This window comes from Thamnophis sirtalis, unplaced genomic scaffold (genome assembly GCF_051295495.1).
Source record: "Thamnophis sirtalis isolate CommonGarterSnake01/CBP01778 unplaced genomic scaffold, rThaSir2_p1.2 scaffold_2, whole genome shotgun sequence".
In the NCBI taxonomy this organism is placed as follows: domain Eukaryota; kingdom Metazoa; phylum Chordata; class Lepidosauria; order Squamata; family Natricidae; genus Thamnophis; species Thamnophis sirtalis.
This window is the reverse complement of record NW_028261382.1, coordinates 167788839-167806205: the sequence shown is the minus strand read 5'-3', so window position 1 is coordinate 167806205 and position 17367 is coordinate 167788839. Positions and strand designations below refer to the sequence as shown.

The 17367-nt window shown below is 41.0% G+C and overlaps 1 protein-coding gene across 2 annotated transcripts in view; it reads left to right on the top strand.

Moving 5' to 3' along the window:
• Nucleotides 1–17367, top strand: part of RNF144B (ring finger protein 144B) — a 66052-nt gene that overhangs the window by 28381 nt on the left and 20304 nt on the right. For both annotated transcript variants that reach the window (XM_014060602.2, XM_014060603.2), the window contains one exon: nucleotides 14829–14933. In XM_014060602.2, coding sequence (XP_013916077.2) covers nucleotides 14829–14933 — 105 coding nt within the window. The remainder of the gene's footprint in view (nucleotides 1–14828; nucleotides 14934–17367) is intronic.

Sequence of the window (17367 nt, the reverse complement as noted above, 5' to 3'; positions counted from 1 at the left end):
GGTGTTGTCTCAGTGCCTTTCAGCCTTAATAGCTCATCTTACAAAACCTACTCTTACAATTAAGTTGATAATATCGATAGATCATTAATTGTATTTTTTTTAAGTTTCTTTTCAAGGGAAGTATTTTCATTACAATCATAGAATGTAGAGGTTAGGATTACTTTTGTTGTAACAGCTATAGGAACAGAATGTTGGAAGTCTAAAGATGCATTCCTCTCCCACGTTTTATATTTCTGTGCACTAGGAAAGGGTCTGTTTGAGATGTTTATTGAAACTAATTTTTGGCCCAGGTTAAAGCCCCTCCTAATATGATTGTTGCCTTAGTAATGGTTCATCTTCCTGTCCTTTAAGGTCACTCCATAGGGTCTCTATACCAGCGGTGGGTTCCTACCAGTTCGCACCAGTTCGGTAGAACCGGTTCGTCAAGTCTACCGAACCGGTTAGAAGAGGTTCCACCAGTGGATCCGGAAAGAGGCCACACCTACAGAACAGGTTCCAAATTTTTTTGAAACCCACCACACACACACACACACACACACACACACACACACACACACACACTCTCACACAGAGAGAGAAAGAGAAAGAAAGGAAGAAAGAAAGAAAGAAAGAAAGAAAAGAAAAAGTGAGAGAGAGATGAAAGAAAAAAAGGAAAAAGGGACAGAGAGACAAAAGGAAGGAAAAAGAGAGAGAGAGAGAGAAAACACATGGCAGGCAAGCCACTCCCACCAGGTCACATGGTTGGCAAGCCACTCCCACAAAGGAGGCCACACCCACAGAATAGGTTCAAAATTTTTTTGAAACCCACCACTGCTCTATGCCTAGTGATATACAGGGGTGGGCTTCTGGGGGTTCGCATGGGTTCAGGCGATCCTCTAGTTAGGATTCTACCCAGTTTGGCGAACCCCCAAATGCTACCCCTGGCTGGCCACTCCCACCCTGACCCTCCCACCCCAGGAATCTCCATGCAGCCCATTCATCATGCTAGGTAAGTGCAGGGCCCACATGGACGCTTGGGGAGGGGGGGGAACGGACCTACTAGAAGTTCTGGAAGTCTGAAAACCGGTCTGTTTCCAGCCTCTGGAGGGCCTTTAGAGCTTGGGGGAAGCACTTTAGGTCCTCCTGGAGGCTCAAGGAAAGCCTCCGGAGACTGGGAAGGGTGAAAAACGCCCCCTCCCTGCCATGGTGCAGGAGGCTGACTAGGCCACGCCCACCATGGCCACACCCACCGAGCAACAGGGCAGCGAATCCAATGCTGCAATTTTTGAAGCCCATCCCTGGCGATATAGTATATCAGACATTGATAAAAACAAGATAAGAGTAGTAGTTGCAATAATAGGTGTATGACTTTCTTTAAAAAAGAATCTTTTTTGAACCAGTTGTGGCCCAACTTTGACTAATATACCACATAACAGAGTTCTGAACGCTGTATTTGCTTGAGTCTGCAAATATTAAGCAATTTACCTGTATAGCATGTCCAATGTATATTAACCTACCCAGCCAAGTAACTGTTAAGATAAAGATAATCCTCAAGACCACAACTGAGCCCAACATTTATGTCACTAAGCAAGACAGTTGGTTTTGTAGGTTTTGCCCCATTTTACATCCTTTCTTGCCACCTTTGTTAAGTGAATCACTGCAATTGTTAAATTAGTAACATGGTTCTTAAGTGAATCTGGGTTTTCTCATTGATTTTGCTTGTCAGAAGGTCGCAAAAGGTGATCACATGACCCTGGGACACTGCAACCGTCGCAAATACGAATCAATCGCCAAGCATCCGAATTTCGATCAGGTGACCACTATCTGAATTACAGACAGTATGGTACTATCTTCTGAGTTACAGGCAGCATATGGAGAATTATTAGCCTCACATCTGATTTATGGCCCTTGGATCTGGCTGGCTTCTGTGAATCTTGATTCAATAGGTTTTTGGTCTGATTCAAAAAAAATAGCTGCCCTTAAGCAGGGATAAAGTTAGTTATCTGAATTTTCAGTGCTATGTTTTGGGATGGCTTGAAGACAAGTGCAAATTTACATTTGATTTGCTATAAACAGCAATAGCAATAGTTAGACTTATATACCGCTTCATAGGGCTTTCGGCCCTCTCTAAGCCGTTTACAGAGTCAGCATATTGCCCCCAACAACAATCCGGGTCCTCATTTTACCCACCTCGGAAGGATGGAAGGCTGAGGCAACCTTGAGCCTGGTGGGATTTGAACAGCCGAACTGCTGAACTGCAGTCAGCTGAAGTAGCCTGCAGTGCTGCATTTAACCACTGCGCCACCTTGGCTCTAAATCAGAGATACTAACAATTTATAGAGAGTATCTCTCTGCAGGGGTATCAAATGGTGGTCTGCGGGCTGGATGCATCACGTGAAAGGGAAAAAAATGTCCCAATATGTCACGTGACAGCAACGTGATGCTGCGAGTTTGACACCTGTGTTCTATAGAGATAAAGAATACCTCTTCATAGCGAATTCTATAAATTTTGCATTGGTATGAGAAGTTCTTCCACACTAAGACTAGTACTATTATAATGTTTTAAATGAAAACAATGCCTACCAGTTTGTCTTTATTAAAAAGCCCTACATGGCATCGGACTGGGTACCTGAGAGACCGCCTCCTGCCGATTACCTCCCATAGACTGATTAGATCTCACAGGTTAGGTCTCCTCCGGATTCCATCTGCCAGCCAATGTCGGCTGGCGACTCCCCGGGGGAGAGCCTTCTCTGTTGCAGATCCAGCCCTCTGGAATGACCTCCCCATGGAGATCCGGACCCTCCCGGCCTTCCGCAAAGCCACCAAGTCCTGGCTGCTCCAGCAGGCCGGGGGGGGGGGGGGCTTGTGAAACATCCAGCCCCACGGAAACTGTGAATGTTGCCTTTTTTAAAGTGTTGTCTTTGTCTATTTATCCCCCTTCCCTTGTCTATTGTGAGCCGCCTGGAGTCCTTCGGGAGTGGGCGGCATACAAGACAAATAAACTAAACTAAACTAAACTAAAAATAAGTGACTTTTGTCACTTCCCTGCTCTTGTGTGATCAGCTGCATTTAACTAGCTGTACATTGGGGAATGTGGCCTCCACAAAAAGTTAGCTTAACATTATAAACCTACTTTATCTTGTATACTGTATAATACAGTGCAGATTGGCATCCAGTTTCTGTTTTGAATATGTCCCTTGAGAACTGGCAGGTAAACTCATCCGTTACTTCCTTTCTTTGTTTTAGGTTAAATTCTTTTGCAGAAATAGAGCTATGTGGCAACATGTGGTTTCGGTTGTTTATCTTGTTTCTCAATGCCCTGTTCTTGAGAACTATGCAGAGATGTGAACTAAGGATGAATGGATGTACGTGGAGTTTGCTTGTATGCCTCTAGAAATGGTATTACAAGAGACCTGTTCCAGTTAGATACACATTTCGCTCTATTCCTATTTGATCCCTTTGAACTAAGCTCTGTCATTTAAAATACGTTATTCGCTTCTCATCTAACAGCAAGCACTTTTTGAAATGGTACTTCTATTTCTGTAACTGACCATTGATCTCAGAGAGCTAAGCAGGATCAGACTTGGTTAGCACATAGATGGGAAAGCATCCAGATGTGCCAGGACTGGAGGCTAGCCTGGGAAAATTGAAAAAAAGCATGTCAGAAAAATAGCAATAGCAATAGCAGTTAGACTTATATACCGCTTCATAGGGCTTTCAGCCCTCTCTAAGCGGTTTACAGAGTCAGCATATCGCCCCCAACAACAATCCGGGTCCTCATTTTACCCATCTCGGAAGGATGGAAGGCTGAGTCAACCCTGAGCCGGTGAGATTTGAACAGCCGAACTGCAGAACTGCAGTCAGCTGAAGTAGCCTGCAGTGCTGCATTTAACCACTGCGCCACCTCGGCTCTAAAATGTCAATAGCAAACATTTATCTATTGTTCTTAAGAAAATGACTTGGTAGTATCCATGGCATCAGAAGAAGATGGAGTTGATTTGAAAGATACATTATGTTTTGTGTGTGTTTTATTCCTAAAAATGTTGACAAAGCCAGGAAACATGCTACTCGGCAGACCAAGTGTAATGGATTTTCTGCATCACACACTAATTACTGCTTAACATGCAGTTCATGAGCCTGCTTTAAAAGGTGATTGATTATGAGAATCAAACCGAGAACCATTTTAAAACTATATGTGGGCAACTCCCTTGATAGAATTACATCAGGAGCCTAATGCCAATTGCAAGTGTACCTGTGACAGTGGTTAGGCTCCAGATCTCTACATGTATAGTATTTTATTTAAAAATAAAACAGCAAAGCATCTTTCAAATTTAGGCAGATCATTAAAATGTGTTACTTTTGTTTCACACTGGAATAAGAGAGCCTGGTGTTTTATCACTATAGCTGTATACAGAAGAAATAGCATGACTGCCGAAACCCAAGTGGGGTTGGTGGTTGTGATTATTTGGGTGCAGCTTCTCTGCAAAGATAGCTCTAAGGCAGCATGCCAAGACAGATTTGAGAAAGATGCAAAACAATTGCAGTGGAAAATATAGCAAAGGAGTTGTGAGGTCGAATTAGTGAATATATATATCTAGACTTAAATAAATGAGACTTTTCTGGTTTTGAGAAGTTGATAAATTAAGACTGCTTTTCTATGAATTTATCTAGGAGTAAGCACCATAGCCAGAAAGTCTGACTTATATGGAGCCGAGGTGGCACAGTGGTTAGGGTGCAGTACTGCAGGCCACTTCAGCTGACTGTTATCTGCAGTTCAGCGGTTCAAATCTCACCGGCTCAAGGTTGACTCAGCCTTCCGAGGTGGGTGAAATGAGGACCCAGACTGTGGGGGCAATTTGCTGACTCAATTTGCTAAAAATCTGTAAACCGCTTAGAGAGGGCTGAAAGCCCTTTGAAGCGGTATATAAGTCTAATAAATAAATAAATAAATAAATAAATAAATGTGTGTTTTTATGAAAAGTTTTTAAGTTTAATACAGAGGTGGGTTCCTACCAGTTCGCACCTATTCAGTAGAACCGGTTCGTCAAATCTACCGAACCGGTTAGAAGAGGTTCCACCAGTGGACCCGGAAAGCAGGCCGCACCTACAGAAGAGGTTCCAAACCTTTTAGAAACCCACCACTGGTCCTTGGATATGATTATTCTACACTATCATGCTCCTATTTATAAAACTCAGTGCCTCTGTGAAAGGTAAGGATGACTACTGCGTTTGTGGTGCAATCAGAACATTGCGTGTGTTGAAGTTGTTTTAACGCAAACCGAAGATGCCTTTTAAAAAACAAGTTTACATCATATTCTTATGCATGCCAGTGCTGTGTGTGAGGTAATTTAAGGTGGTTCTGACAAGTGTCGTCGGCATCTTCATATCCGGTCACATGGGTGGCAAGCCACTCCCATTTGGTCACATGGGTGGCAAGCCACTCCCACAAAGGAGGCCACACCCACAGAGTAGGTTCGAACAATTTTTGAAACCCACCACTGGTTTAATATATCATATGGGGAAATGAAGTAAAAGTGTGCTTGAACTGAGTATGGTAATCGGACTCTGTCGAAACTTGTAGGTTAGTAAAATCGGTAAAATTAGTAAAAATCTGTAAACGAATAGTATAAGCTGCTATAATTTTCTGAAGCACAAATAACCAAATATAGCTGTTGTATAGCCTTACTTTACAAATAGCAATTGCAAGTTTTTATTTTTCTTAGCTGCGACCTTCATCCAAGGATGCAAAGTGAGCAATCAGTTATTTAAAAGCTCATGGCAATAATCCTACAAAACTAGTCCTTTTGTTAGGAAAATTACTGTGGAAAAGGTCAATGGCCGGGAAAATGTTTTTATGAGGGAGCTTAACTTTGCTTAATACAGGCAGGGTTCAGCATCACGCTGAATCATGATTGGCCGTAAATCCATAAGGCACGCTAGGCCAAAACCCAGAAAACCTGTGTTGTGGCTTGGAGAATAAGCTCACATGAGAAATAAAATCTCTATTTGCAGTTGCTGCTAAAATAAAGAAAATAATAATTTATTAAATGTATATGCTGCCAGACCCTCCGTGACTGGGTCATTTACAATTCTTTAAAAGAATTAAAAGCAACTTTCTTCCTGTTAATTATTTTATCATTAATATAGTATATAGAGACAGAAAAATAATTTGCAAATAGATTTACTGCTGGTAGTATTTTAAAAAAATGGGGTGTCTGTTTTGCAAGGGGTGGGAATTAATATTGTAGCGATGTGTTAATCACTATTCAGTTAGAGGGGATAACATATGTATATGAGTTTTTTTAATGCCCCTTTTTAATGTCTTAAATGTTTTGTGTTTAGTGTTCTTTTTTGTTTCTTTTGGGGGGATTTTTTTTTAGAGTTTCGTATTTTAACTTACTTTTGAATAAAATAAAACTTTGAAGAAAAACCATTGAAAAGCAAGTAACATTACAATATCGCAGAGAAAGCAAACCTCGGGGTATGCGTGTTTGGGGAAGTTCATTCCAGAGCACGTATGCTGCCACAGGGAAGATGTGCTTCCTGAGAGGCAATACATGGCATTCTTTGGTCAGTGGAACCCAGAGTGTGCCAAATCTTGCCAGATTGAACCAGCTAGGTGTCAGGGTTCCAAGTAACACCCCAAACGAAAGAAGACTCCGAGGCTTAAAGTTCCTCAAAGTTCCATTTGATTAGAGATGTCATATTGGCACATCTGGGAGAACCCGAATCTGAAAGCTTCCAGGTTTTCTCCACCCAACTGAAAGTCTAAGCCCCCGCCCAGCACCCACATGTCCATCCCATGGCCCAATCAGGCCCCATCCCAACTGGAGATACCTCCCAGTCATGCCCCTCCAGGTGCAGGGCAAGATATCCCTGACTCTCTGAGAAAGGAATGTTATTATGTTGTTATGAATGTTATTATATCTCCCATATTCCATATAATCCTCCCTCCCATTTTCTCACAGTAGTAAATGTGACAGGCCGGAAGGCCTAATGCAAAAGATGGCTTCCAGGTCTGACACTAGGCAGATGTTTTGGAAGACAGATGATCTCTAAAGCAATACAATCCGATGCCACATAAGGCTTTACAGGTAAATGTGGATATTCTCAACCATCCAGGTTATAGTTGTTTCAAAGATGCTTTTTCAAAAGCCAACTGGACTGTCTTTTCCTTGAGGAGGAAGAAGAAAATGTTTCATTTCTCATTCCAGAAGCTTCATCAGTTCTGAAAAAGAAACATTTTCTTCTTCTTCCTCAAGGAAAAAAACAGTCCAGTTACGTTTTGAAAAAGCATCTTTGTGGTTTTGTAGGTAGTGACCAGCAACTTGAATCACACCTGGAAGCAAAAGTGGCAACTAGTGCAGCTTGTGAAGCAGCGTGTTACATGGGCATAAAATGCACGTCTCTTACTGCCTGCATTCTGGAGCAGATGAATCTTCTGAGAGGTCTTCAAGGGCAGCCCCATGTACAGTGCATTACAGTAGTCTATAAGTAATACTAAGCCAGTTGGGAGACTATAAAGTGGAGGAATGCTGGTTTAGTGTATGGAATGAGAAACAATATCCAAGAACTGTTTGGAAGGGTTCCACCACAAATCCGTGAAGCCCTTCTGCGCGGAGACATAAGCGCGAAGACTAATTCGCGCCGTTCTAAGCGCTAGGGAAAAACGCGACCCTACCGCGATGACATAATCGCGGAGGGCAAAATCGCGCATTCCCAAGCACTCAGTACCCTAAACCTAACCCTAAATCTAACCCTAAACTTAACCCTAAACCTAACCCTAACCCTAACGCTAAACCTAATGCTAAACCTAATGCTAAACCTAACGCTAAACCTAATGCTAAACCTAACCCTAAACCTAACCCTAACCCTAAACCTAACCCTAACCCTAACCCTAAACCTAACCCTAAACCTAACCCTAAACCTAACCCTAAACCTAACCCTAAAACAAACCCCTAAACCTAATCCTAACGCTTACCTTAATTGAAGTCGGCTTTCTGCCGCGGTGCCGTTTTAAAGCGCCCTTCTGTTGCCGCGCTGTTGTCGTGGCGGTGATGACGCGCGGTAATGATGACGCGTACTTGTCGACGTGTATTTGTCGGCGCTCTTTTGCCTAGTGCGGTTTTGTCGTACCACGGTTTGGAAGCAGCCTGCAAATGTCTTTATTATTATTTTTTAACATGTAACTTTTTATTAGTTTATCAAAGTATAAAATAGAAACAAAAGAAGCATGAAAAAGTAAGAAAGAGAGGGAGGGAAAAAGAAGTGATATAGTGTAACAGGAGAAAAAAGAAAGAAAAAGGCGCTGACTTCCGACTCTCTTTAGCACAGTAGAAGGTAACAACATTACAACCACAACTTTTTGCTTTTACACAATAGTATGTACAAGCCATTTCTATAACAATAAGCCTGTCCAGTTCACAAAAACAGAATCAAAATTTCACTTTTCCCCATTGTAAGCACAAAATCCAGAAGCAATTTCAAAATAGAAACAAAATTAAATATATTTTCTTCTTTAGGTAAAAGGATCTGTCTCTGCTATACATGTCTTTATTTTTGAAGTGTCAGAAATGCCATGGAGCAAAACATTTCCCTCTTCTTTTGAAGAGGAAGAGGAAAATTCACAGAATGTTGTCAATTTTCTTTTGCCCAGCTTTTGAGTGGGGGTTGCAAACGTTTGCGTTTTCTTGAGCAAACCCAGCATAAAAATTTTCCATTTATTAAAAGCCATCTTGCAAATAAGAAAGATATTAGCAAAAATATTTCCTTTTTAAAACCAATATGACAAAAAAAAACTCCAAGTAGAAAAAAAAGTGCTTGGCAGGCGGAGAAACATAAATATTAATGTTTGGTTGGAAATGATCATTCACAGAATTTTAAATAATTCTAATAATATCTTAAATAAGATAATAAAGTGATCTGGTCTATATGTTAATGCTTGAATAGAATTCGAGACTAGATTTCATTGCAGAGAATAGAGACCATGAAAGAAAGATTACCTCCTGGTTATCTTTTTAAACACCCAAAATTGTGAGTAAAATGTCACTTATCTGAGGGAATATCTTCATCTCCTTAGTAGAGTCAGACGGTTATTTTGTCCAATGGTGTGATATTTTTCATAAATCAGATCAAAGATCTAGCCAGCAAATCGGAAGCCCACTTATTTGTTCGTTGGCTTCATTAACAACTGTGTACTTTAATTATAAAAGAAATAACAGTTCTAAGTGAACAAATTGTTGTGCAATGAAATTTAAGATTGGTATACATTTTGGAGACTGTCACAGTACTGTTAAAATCAGTAAAAACCACTCTGTAGTTAAAAGTAAAAGAACTGTTTTGTAATTAAGTCTGGAGAAGTTGTACAGGTGGTAATTGACTTAAGACAACAATTGAGCTATATCTCTCATTGGAATGGTCCTTGAGATATGCTGATATTTTAGCCATCTCTGCTAGGTTTGTTACTTTTAATGTCCATTCTTGAATAGTAGGCAAATCTTCCTTCTTCCAGTATTGCGCCACCAACAGTCTTGCTACAGTTATTAAATGCAAAATCAGGTTAGTCTCTATAACTGAACAATCAGTAATTATACCTAACAAAATAACTGAGGGGTAAACTTTATCCTTTTTTTAAAGAACATTTTGCATAATCCACCATATTTTTATCCAAAATGCTTTAATCTTTTTACAAGTCCACCATATATGATAGTATGTAGCATCAGCACAATCACATCTCCAGCATTTAGGCTGTAAATTCGGATACAATTGGGCTTTTAAACAAGACAGTTGTTAAGTGAATTTTGTCCCATTTTATGACCTTTCTTGCCACAGTTGTTAAGCAAATCACTGTACTTGTTAAGTTAGCAACACGGTTGTTAAGTGAATCTGGCTTCCCCATTGATTTGCTTGTCAGAGGATCACAGAAGGTGATCACGTGATCCTGGGACACTGCGACCGTTATAAATATGAACCCATTGCCAAGCGATTGAATTTTGACTACATGAGCATGGGGGGGGGGAGCACTGCAGTGGTTGTAACTTTGAAAAACAGTTGTAAGTCACATTTTTCATTGCTGCTGTAACTCTGAATGGCCACTAAATGAATGGTTGTAAGCTGAGGATGATCTATATGACCCTCACCTGATTACATGGATAGCCTCTTACCCCAAATAAATTAAGTATGTTTTTTTTAATACAAGTATATAGTCTAGTGGTAGGTTGACAATTTTTTTACTAGCGGTTTGGGTGCGCTCCCATCAGCGCTTGCGTGCGACTCTTCTGCACATGTGCAGACGTGTCCGGGTGGGTGGAGCCTCCCACCATTGCTACCGGTTCGCCCAATCCAGGCCGAATCTGGAGCAACCCACCTCTGATATAGTCCTACGTTTTGTATAAACGTCCTATATCTTCCATACTAGCATTTGCCATATTGCTACAGCAATTTTTTTCCCCTTTCTCCTTTTCCTTTTTTCCTTGCTTTCTGAAAATGTGTAAGACTTGAAGTAAATCAGCTGGAAGCCTTTTAAAGTGTTGAATCACAGGGATAGTTAATGTAACGGGGCTGAAATGGCCACCCGAACAAGCCAGCCCTTTGTTTGTGAATGCCGAGGAAGATTATCTTAAAGTGGCCTTGATGGATTTGAGGTGCGAGGAAGTACAAAATGCCTTCTTAAGCCATTAGTTAGCACCACGAGATCTGAACGGAGCCGTTGCCTGATGGGTTGAGCTACATATTGAGTGCAAATAAATCCCTAAAGGTTTTGGAAACGAACATTTTGAGCAGAGGCTTGGCAGCAAGTGGTACACTTAAATCTTTCCTCGTCGTCATCAGCTGCAAGTTATTTGTGCTTCTCCCTCCACCAATGTCAGTTTCTTTATAAACATGGACAAAGCACTCAGACCTCTGCAGGGGTGGAAGTGGGGTGGGGGAAAGCACAGGTAAATATTGAACAGACCAACATGGAAAGGGTGAAGCCAACTCAAAACTATGTGGAGTGACCACTGGACACTAGGCAGAGAGAAAGATAGAGAACTCCTTGTATGTGAGGCACAGAGCAGAACCTTCCTTCATGCATTATACCTTTGACTGCAATGCAATCCCTAGATTCCTATATAGAACTGAACAGAATATAATTCTTTATTGGCCAAGTGTGGTTGGACGCACAAGGAATATAGCAGAGTTACTGCTTACACTCAAAGCTGAATTAAACATGACTTCTCCCTTCTCTCCCATTCCTTCACTCAGATAGGAAGGGTGTCAAAGAGCAACTTCACCAGATTACCCTCAGAGGTGGGTTTCCACATAATTTTACCACCACACACCGAAACTGTGAGCGTGCGTGCCTTCTGCACATGCATGTAGCTGTCCGTACATGCGCTTGGCTCACATGTGCTGCTTGCACGCATACAGGTGGGTTAGAAATCATGGCTAAGTAGGACAACATAGAGCCGGGGCAGGGGGTGGCCGGGCCCTCCTCCCGCAAGTGACCACTACCGGTTCATCCGAATTGCCTGAATAATACCACTTATTACCTTCTAATTCAGGGATTCTCAAACTTTTTAAACAGGGGGCCAATTCATGGTCCCCCAGGCTGTTGGGGGGGGCCAGACTAAGTGCCTAAGAGGCTAAGTGTCATGTGACTGGATGGGCGTGGCTAGGTGGTCATGTGACTGGGTGGGCGTGGCCAATATAGTAGTCTATTAAATAATACACACAAATTAAACTTTAACATGTTATGCTCCTAGGGGTGGAAAGCAGTTTAGTGATGGGATGTGGCTACTTTGGGGCGACTGTGAGGGACTTCTGTGTGTTTGTGTGTGTGTCCATCTCTCTGTCTGTCTCTCTCTCTCTCTCTGGAAGCCGGAGTGGCCAAAAATGGGCCTGTTTTTGGCTTCCTGGGCCTCCAGAAGGTGGGTGGGAGCCAGCGGGTAGGTGGTGTGATGTGGGCGGGGCAGCTTGGTCCAGCGTGGCCAGATAAATGGCTTCGGTGGGCTGTATCCGGCCCCCGGGCCTTAGTTTGAGGACCCTTGTTCTAATTAATAGATGTTTTCTGATGGGCCACTTCTACTGTAACAACCATTTTGTAAATAGGCAACACACCCCAACCCCTGGCAACCTGACTTGCACACAACTGTTGCCTGCCTCTTGTCTAGACTATTTCTGATCAGGATGGGCTGCCAAAAGACACTGATTATTTAGTATTTAGCAGAAAAACATACTTTGTGTTAGAGATGCCACTTAAATTTCCTATGAAATTCCGGAAATGTGGGCAGTCCCTGAGGTGTACCTTTTGCTCCAGAAGATTAAAATCCTAGTTTCCAGTAGCATTTCTGTGGGAGAATATAATGTATAGAAGTCTTTTAAATGTTACCATTTGTGATATTTGATGAAGGAGTTTATAGTGAGTTTATAAGATCAGAATACCTTATGTGAGGGAGATTGGCAATTCTTAAATATGACAAAATAAGTAAATAACATTTCATAACACCACCTATTGTAGGGATTTATGTAATACAAAATAATTAACATTGAATATGTACTTAATACTATGGATTAGCTGTAATTTCCACAAAAGAGAGATGGATTTGTGGGATATCAATTTCCCAGTTCATGTTTCCCAGCCCATCTTAAACTTCAACCTACATTTATATCTCTGGTAGTCATAATTACATTGCAAGAGAGTGTTTAAATGCTCACCATAAAAAGCTTTAAAAAATTAGAATTCAGTTCATTTACTTCTGGGGATTCAGAACCCTTATTCAGTGAACTTATCTAACTTTAATTGAAAATTGCAAGCATGGCACTTCCTTGACATGAATATATTAACAAATTAGCATTAACACATGTGAATGATTTTTTAAAGTAAACTTATCTAAAGGGTAAATAAAATATGAGGAATGCTTTTCTTATCAAGGTTATAGACCAGTCTTCCCAATCTTGGCAATTTCCCCAAAGTTAATGCTGGGTGGGGAATTCTGGGAATTTAAGTCCACATGTCTTAAAGTTGCCAAGATTGAGAACCCCTGCATAGATCTTCATCTTCATGAGTTTGCTTCAGAGTTATTACTAAATAATGTTTTTATACTGCTAAATATATCCATGCATCAACTTATGCAAATTATATCCACTCCATTGAAAGAAAAATATCAGAAATGAAAACTAGGAAAATATTTCTTTCTCCGGGCCACCTGAATCATGTTCAGGTGGGGTCATGGGTCATGTTCCACAGAGTAGGTCCAGCAACAGGTGATCTATAGTAGCTGGCTGGGGAATTGTGGGCATTGAAGTCCGTAAATCTTAAACTTGCCGTAAATTCCGTAAATTTTAAAGTTGCCAAATTTGAAAGCCCTGATCTAGACTAGGCAAAGCTCTAAATAACTAATCTGTGCCTAGATTAATACATGTAATTGAATTGAATTGAAAGTATAACTGAAATGATTTGACTCTTGGGTAGCGAGAATTGCCTTATCAGTGGATGCTTTCCAGTTCCTGGGTTCTCATTTCCTCTCCTCATATAATGTTATTAGGATAGTCTAGAGCAGACCCATTAGATCTCACAGGGTTGGCCTCCTCCGGGTGCCATCTACCAGCCAATGCCACCTGGCTATTATCCGGGGGAGGGCCTTCTCTGTGGCAGCTCCGGCCCTCTGGAATGAATTCCCCGCAGGGATTTGGACCCTCACCTCTCTCCAGGCCTTCCGAAAAGCCGTCAAAACCTGGCTTTGCTGGCAGGCCTGGGGGTGATGAGTTCCCTCCCCTCTCGACATGTATGGTTGTGCGACTGTTGCCTACTTTTATTATTTGTATTTTGTCTTTTATGTTTCCCCTTTTTTTCCCCTTTGAATTGTTCGCCGCCCTGAGTCCTCCCAGAGAAGGGCGGCATACAAATAATAAAATACCATACCATACCAGTGGTCTCCAACCTTGGCAACTTTAAGACCTGTGGACTTCAACTCCCAGAGTTCCTCAGCCAGCTTTGCCAAGGTTGGAGACCACGGGTCTAGAACTCCCACCCAATCTCAACAACATAGTTGCTTTCTGATATTGAAGTTTGTCAGCTACACAGTGCTTATCTATTAGCTATAACTTGACTGTATGCATTTGCATAACCATTACATGGCAACCAATAGATATAAAGGCTAAAGCCTACTCCTCTAAAGTCTAACTCTTTATACTATTAATCAAAAAGTCTACCAATCCTCCCATAGCAACACAGAGAGAAAGAGTTCAAATTTACAATGGAGCTGAAAAAGATGAGTCAGCTCCAATAGCTAGAGCCGAGGTGGCACAGTGGTTAAATGCAGCACTGCAGGCTACTTCAGTCGACTGCAGTTCTGCTGTTCGGCTGTTCAAATCTCACTGGCTCAGGGTTGACTCAGCCTTCCATCCTTCCGAGGTGGGTAAAATGAGGACCTGGATTGTTGTTGGGGCAATATGCTGACTCTGTAAACCGCTTAGAGAGGGCTGAAAGCCCTATGAAGCGGTATATAAGTCTAACTGCTACTGCTATTGCTAGTGGAGGTGCCTTATGCCATTGTATGTTTATATCTTAGAACATAGGACATAAAAAGAGTTGGAAGGGACCTCGGAAGTCATCTGGTCCAACTCTCCTGCATGAGCAGGAGAGTCTATATGATTTCAGTCTATTCTTGAAAGCCTGCAGTGATGGGGCACCCACAAGTATTGAAGGCAAGCCATTCTATAGGTTGATTGTTTTCACCATTAGGACATTTCTCCTTAGTTCTAGGTTGCTTCTCTCCTTGATTGGTTTCCATCCATTGGAATATAATACATGCATATTATAATTTATGTATGATTTATGACTTATATATTTCTTCTTCTTGTTATAGTGTCTAAAACAATACATGCAATTTGCCATCCGTGAAGGGTGTGGTTCTCCCATCACTTGTCCAGATATGGTCTGCTTAGGCCATGGGATGCTGCAAGAAACAGAGGTATTTATATTTAGTTCTTCTCTCATTGCCTTTTAATCTTCGTCATTCATTTACATAATGAATATATTAGATTGTTTTCCCCCTTAATTACTCTAATGACTGCTTGGCAGGAAGCCCACTTCACAGGAGAAACTAGAAACAAGCAGATGGTTTTTCACTTGTTTTCCCTTTCCTGGGGAAATGTTTACTTGGCATCCAGAGAGTCTCCGAATTGCTTGCTTGCTTGCAACAAGAACATTCTCAATTTGAATGTCCCTAGTTCTTTGTTAGCAATAGATTCTGGAAGATGTACTATGGCAATCAGAATTGTAAAACACAAATGATAGAAATGTTACATGTCGCTTGAGAAGCATAATATATATATATTTATGGTGAAAATGGTGCTTGTTTATGTCCAATTGCAGTTCATTGGATGTCTGAAATGTTACGCATACCCAACTATGCAGTTCTTTTTGATAAAAGCTCAGGATAGAAAAAAGAAAATTCACATGGCCAACTTATATTAAACCTCTTCGTGGAACATTCATGTCATGCTTCTTTCTTATCATGCCCCTTGTCACTATGCGAATTACTTGTATATTTGTCATTGCAAAGAGAGTTTTCTCAGGATAACTGGCCAGATGGCAAAAATTGCAAATTTTAAATTAAGTTGATATATAATAGTATTAAAAATGTGTAAGGATTATCAGTTGGTTAAAAGGTTAGGAGCGGTTTAGACATCAAATGTTAATATTTAACATTCAAGAGCCGAGGTGGCTCAGTGGTTAGGGTGCAGTACTGCAGGCCACTTCAGCTGACTGTTATCTGCAGTTCAGCGGTTCAAATCTCACCGGCTCAAGGTTGACTCAGCCTTCCATCCTTCCGAGGTGGGTGAAATGAGGACCCAGACTGTGGGGGCGATATGCTGACTCTGTAAACCGCTTAGAGAGGGCTGAAAGCCCTATGAAGCAGTATATAAGTCTAACTGCTATTGCTGCTATTGCTAATATGGCTCATTAAAAGGTTTGATGAAATAATGGAGCTTGAGCTATATCTTCCCTTGGAAGGCGTTGCAATGAAATGTGTGGATAACCTTGGGGGACGAAGGGAAGAAATGCTGCCCAGATGAGAGAGGGAGGAGCCACCAATAGATTAGTGGTCAAAGGAAGAAATTTAGGAAAGACTTAGCCTAATTGATCAGGGGATTAAAAGTGCTGGAAGGAAGCTTATATCTTCAGACTCCCAAGATTCTGTTAATGTAGCCTTACAATAAAAGCAGATATAGCTCACTTAGTCATGTTTTTTTTAATCTGGTTTATCCAGGAAGGCTGATATCCATCTTGCAAGTCTGAAGATAAATTTTTTCCATCGGCCACTTTTAACCACCTGATCAAACAGTTTTCTTGAAAAATTGTTTTTTTTTAAAAAGTACTAAATCTAGGCCAAAATTATACAAATAAAAGACTTCCACATTTACATAGAATTCGCATGATTTTCAAGTTGGATTTTCAAGGGGTTACATTGCACATGTTCAGTTTCAAGGGGTACATTACACTGCCCATATTGAATTGCTCAGTTAGCAAATCTGTTAAGGGATAAAGTTGCTTTGTCTTCTTAGATCAAAGTTCTAACGTTATTCACATAGACCTGAAATAGTAATAAGCTTTCGACATTTTGAATGTAGAGAAAATGCAGTGCTAAAGTATACATGAAACTCATAGAAGAGTGTTCCAAGATTATTGTTGGTAAAACTCCTGAAATCTAAACTTCATTTCAGTTAGCCAGGCAAGAGGGCACTTGAGGGTATACATCTAATGGGCCATTAATGTTTTCTTTAGTATGCAACCTTAAATACTGAATGATTAAACAATGAGGAAGATATTTAATGGATCATGCATGAGGGGAAGCACTGAAGTTTGTTATGGGTTTTGTTCCTTATGTATTTGTGATCTTCACTGATATATTATAGTGACGAGTAATCATTCCATTCAGAATAGATGCTCTTAAAAGCAGCAAATGATCTATGCTGGATCAAAACGTTAGTAAAGAGCTTTTATCCCTCTTAATGAATAAACCGTATGGGTATGTTACTGTTTGCTACTATTTGCTACTACTATTACTTCCTACACCGCTCTGATTATATTTCTAAATGTTTTCTATTCTGAAGACCAGCTTTATCTGTTGTCCACCGAACATGTTGTGTTGATGGCCTTTGATCATACTTGCTCGGAGAGACTGTATGTTATTTGTTAAACAGGTTTATATATTATATCATCATCAAAGCTGACACTAGCCAGAGCATAGAACAACTCAAAGAAATAATGCAAGACCAAAGGACATGGGTACTTGAGAGACCGCCTACTGCCAATTACCTCCACTAGACCGATACGATCGCATAGATTAGGCCTCCTCCGAATTCCATCATCTAGCCAGTGTAGACTGGCAACTACCCGGA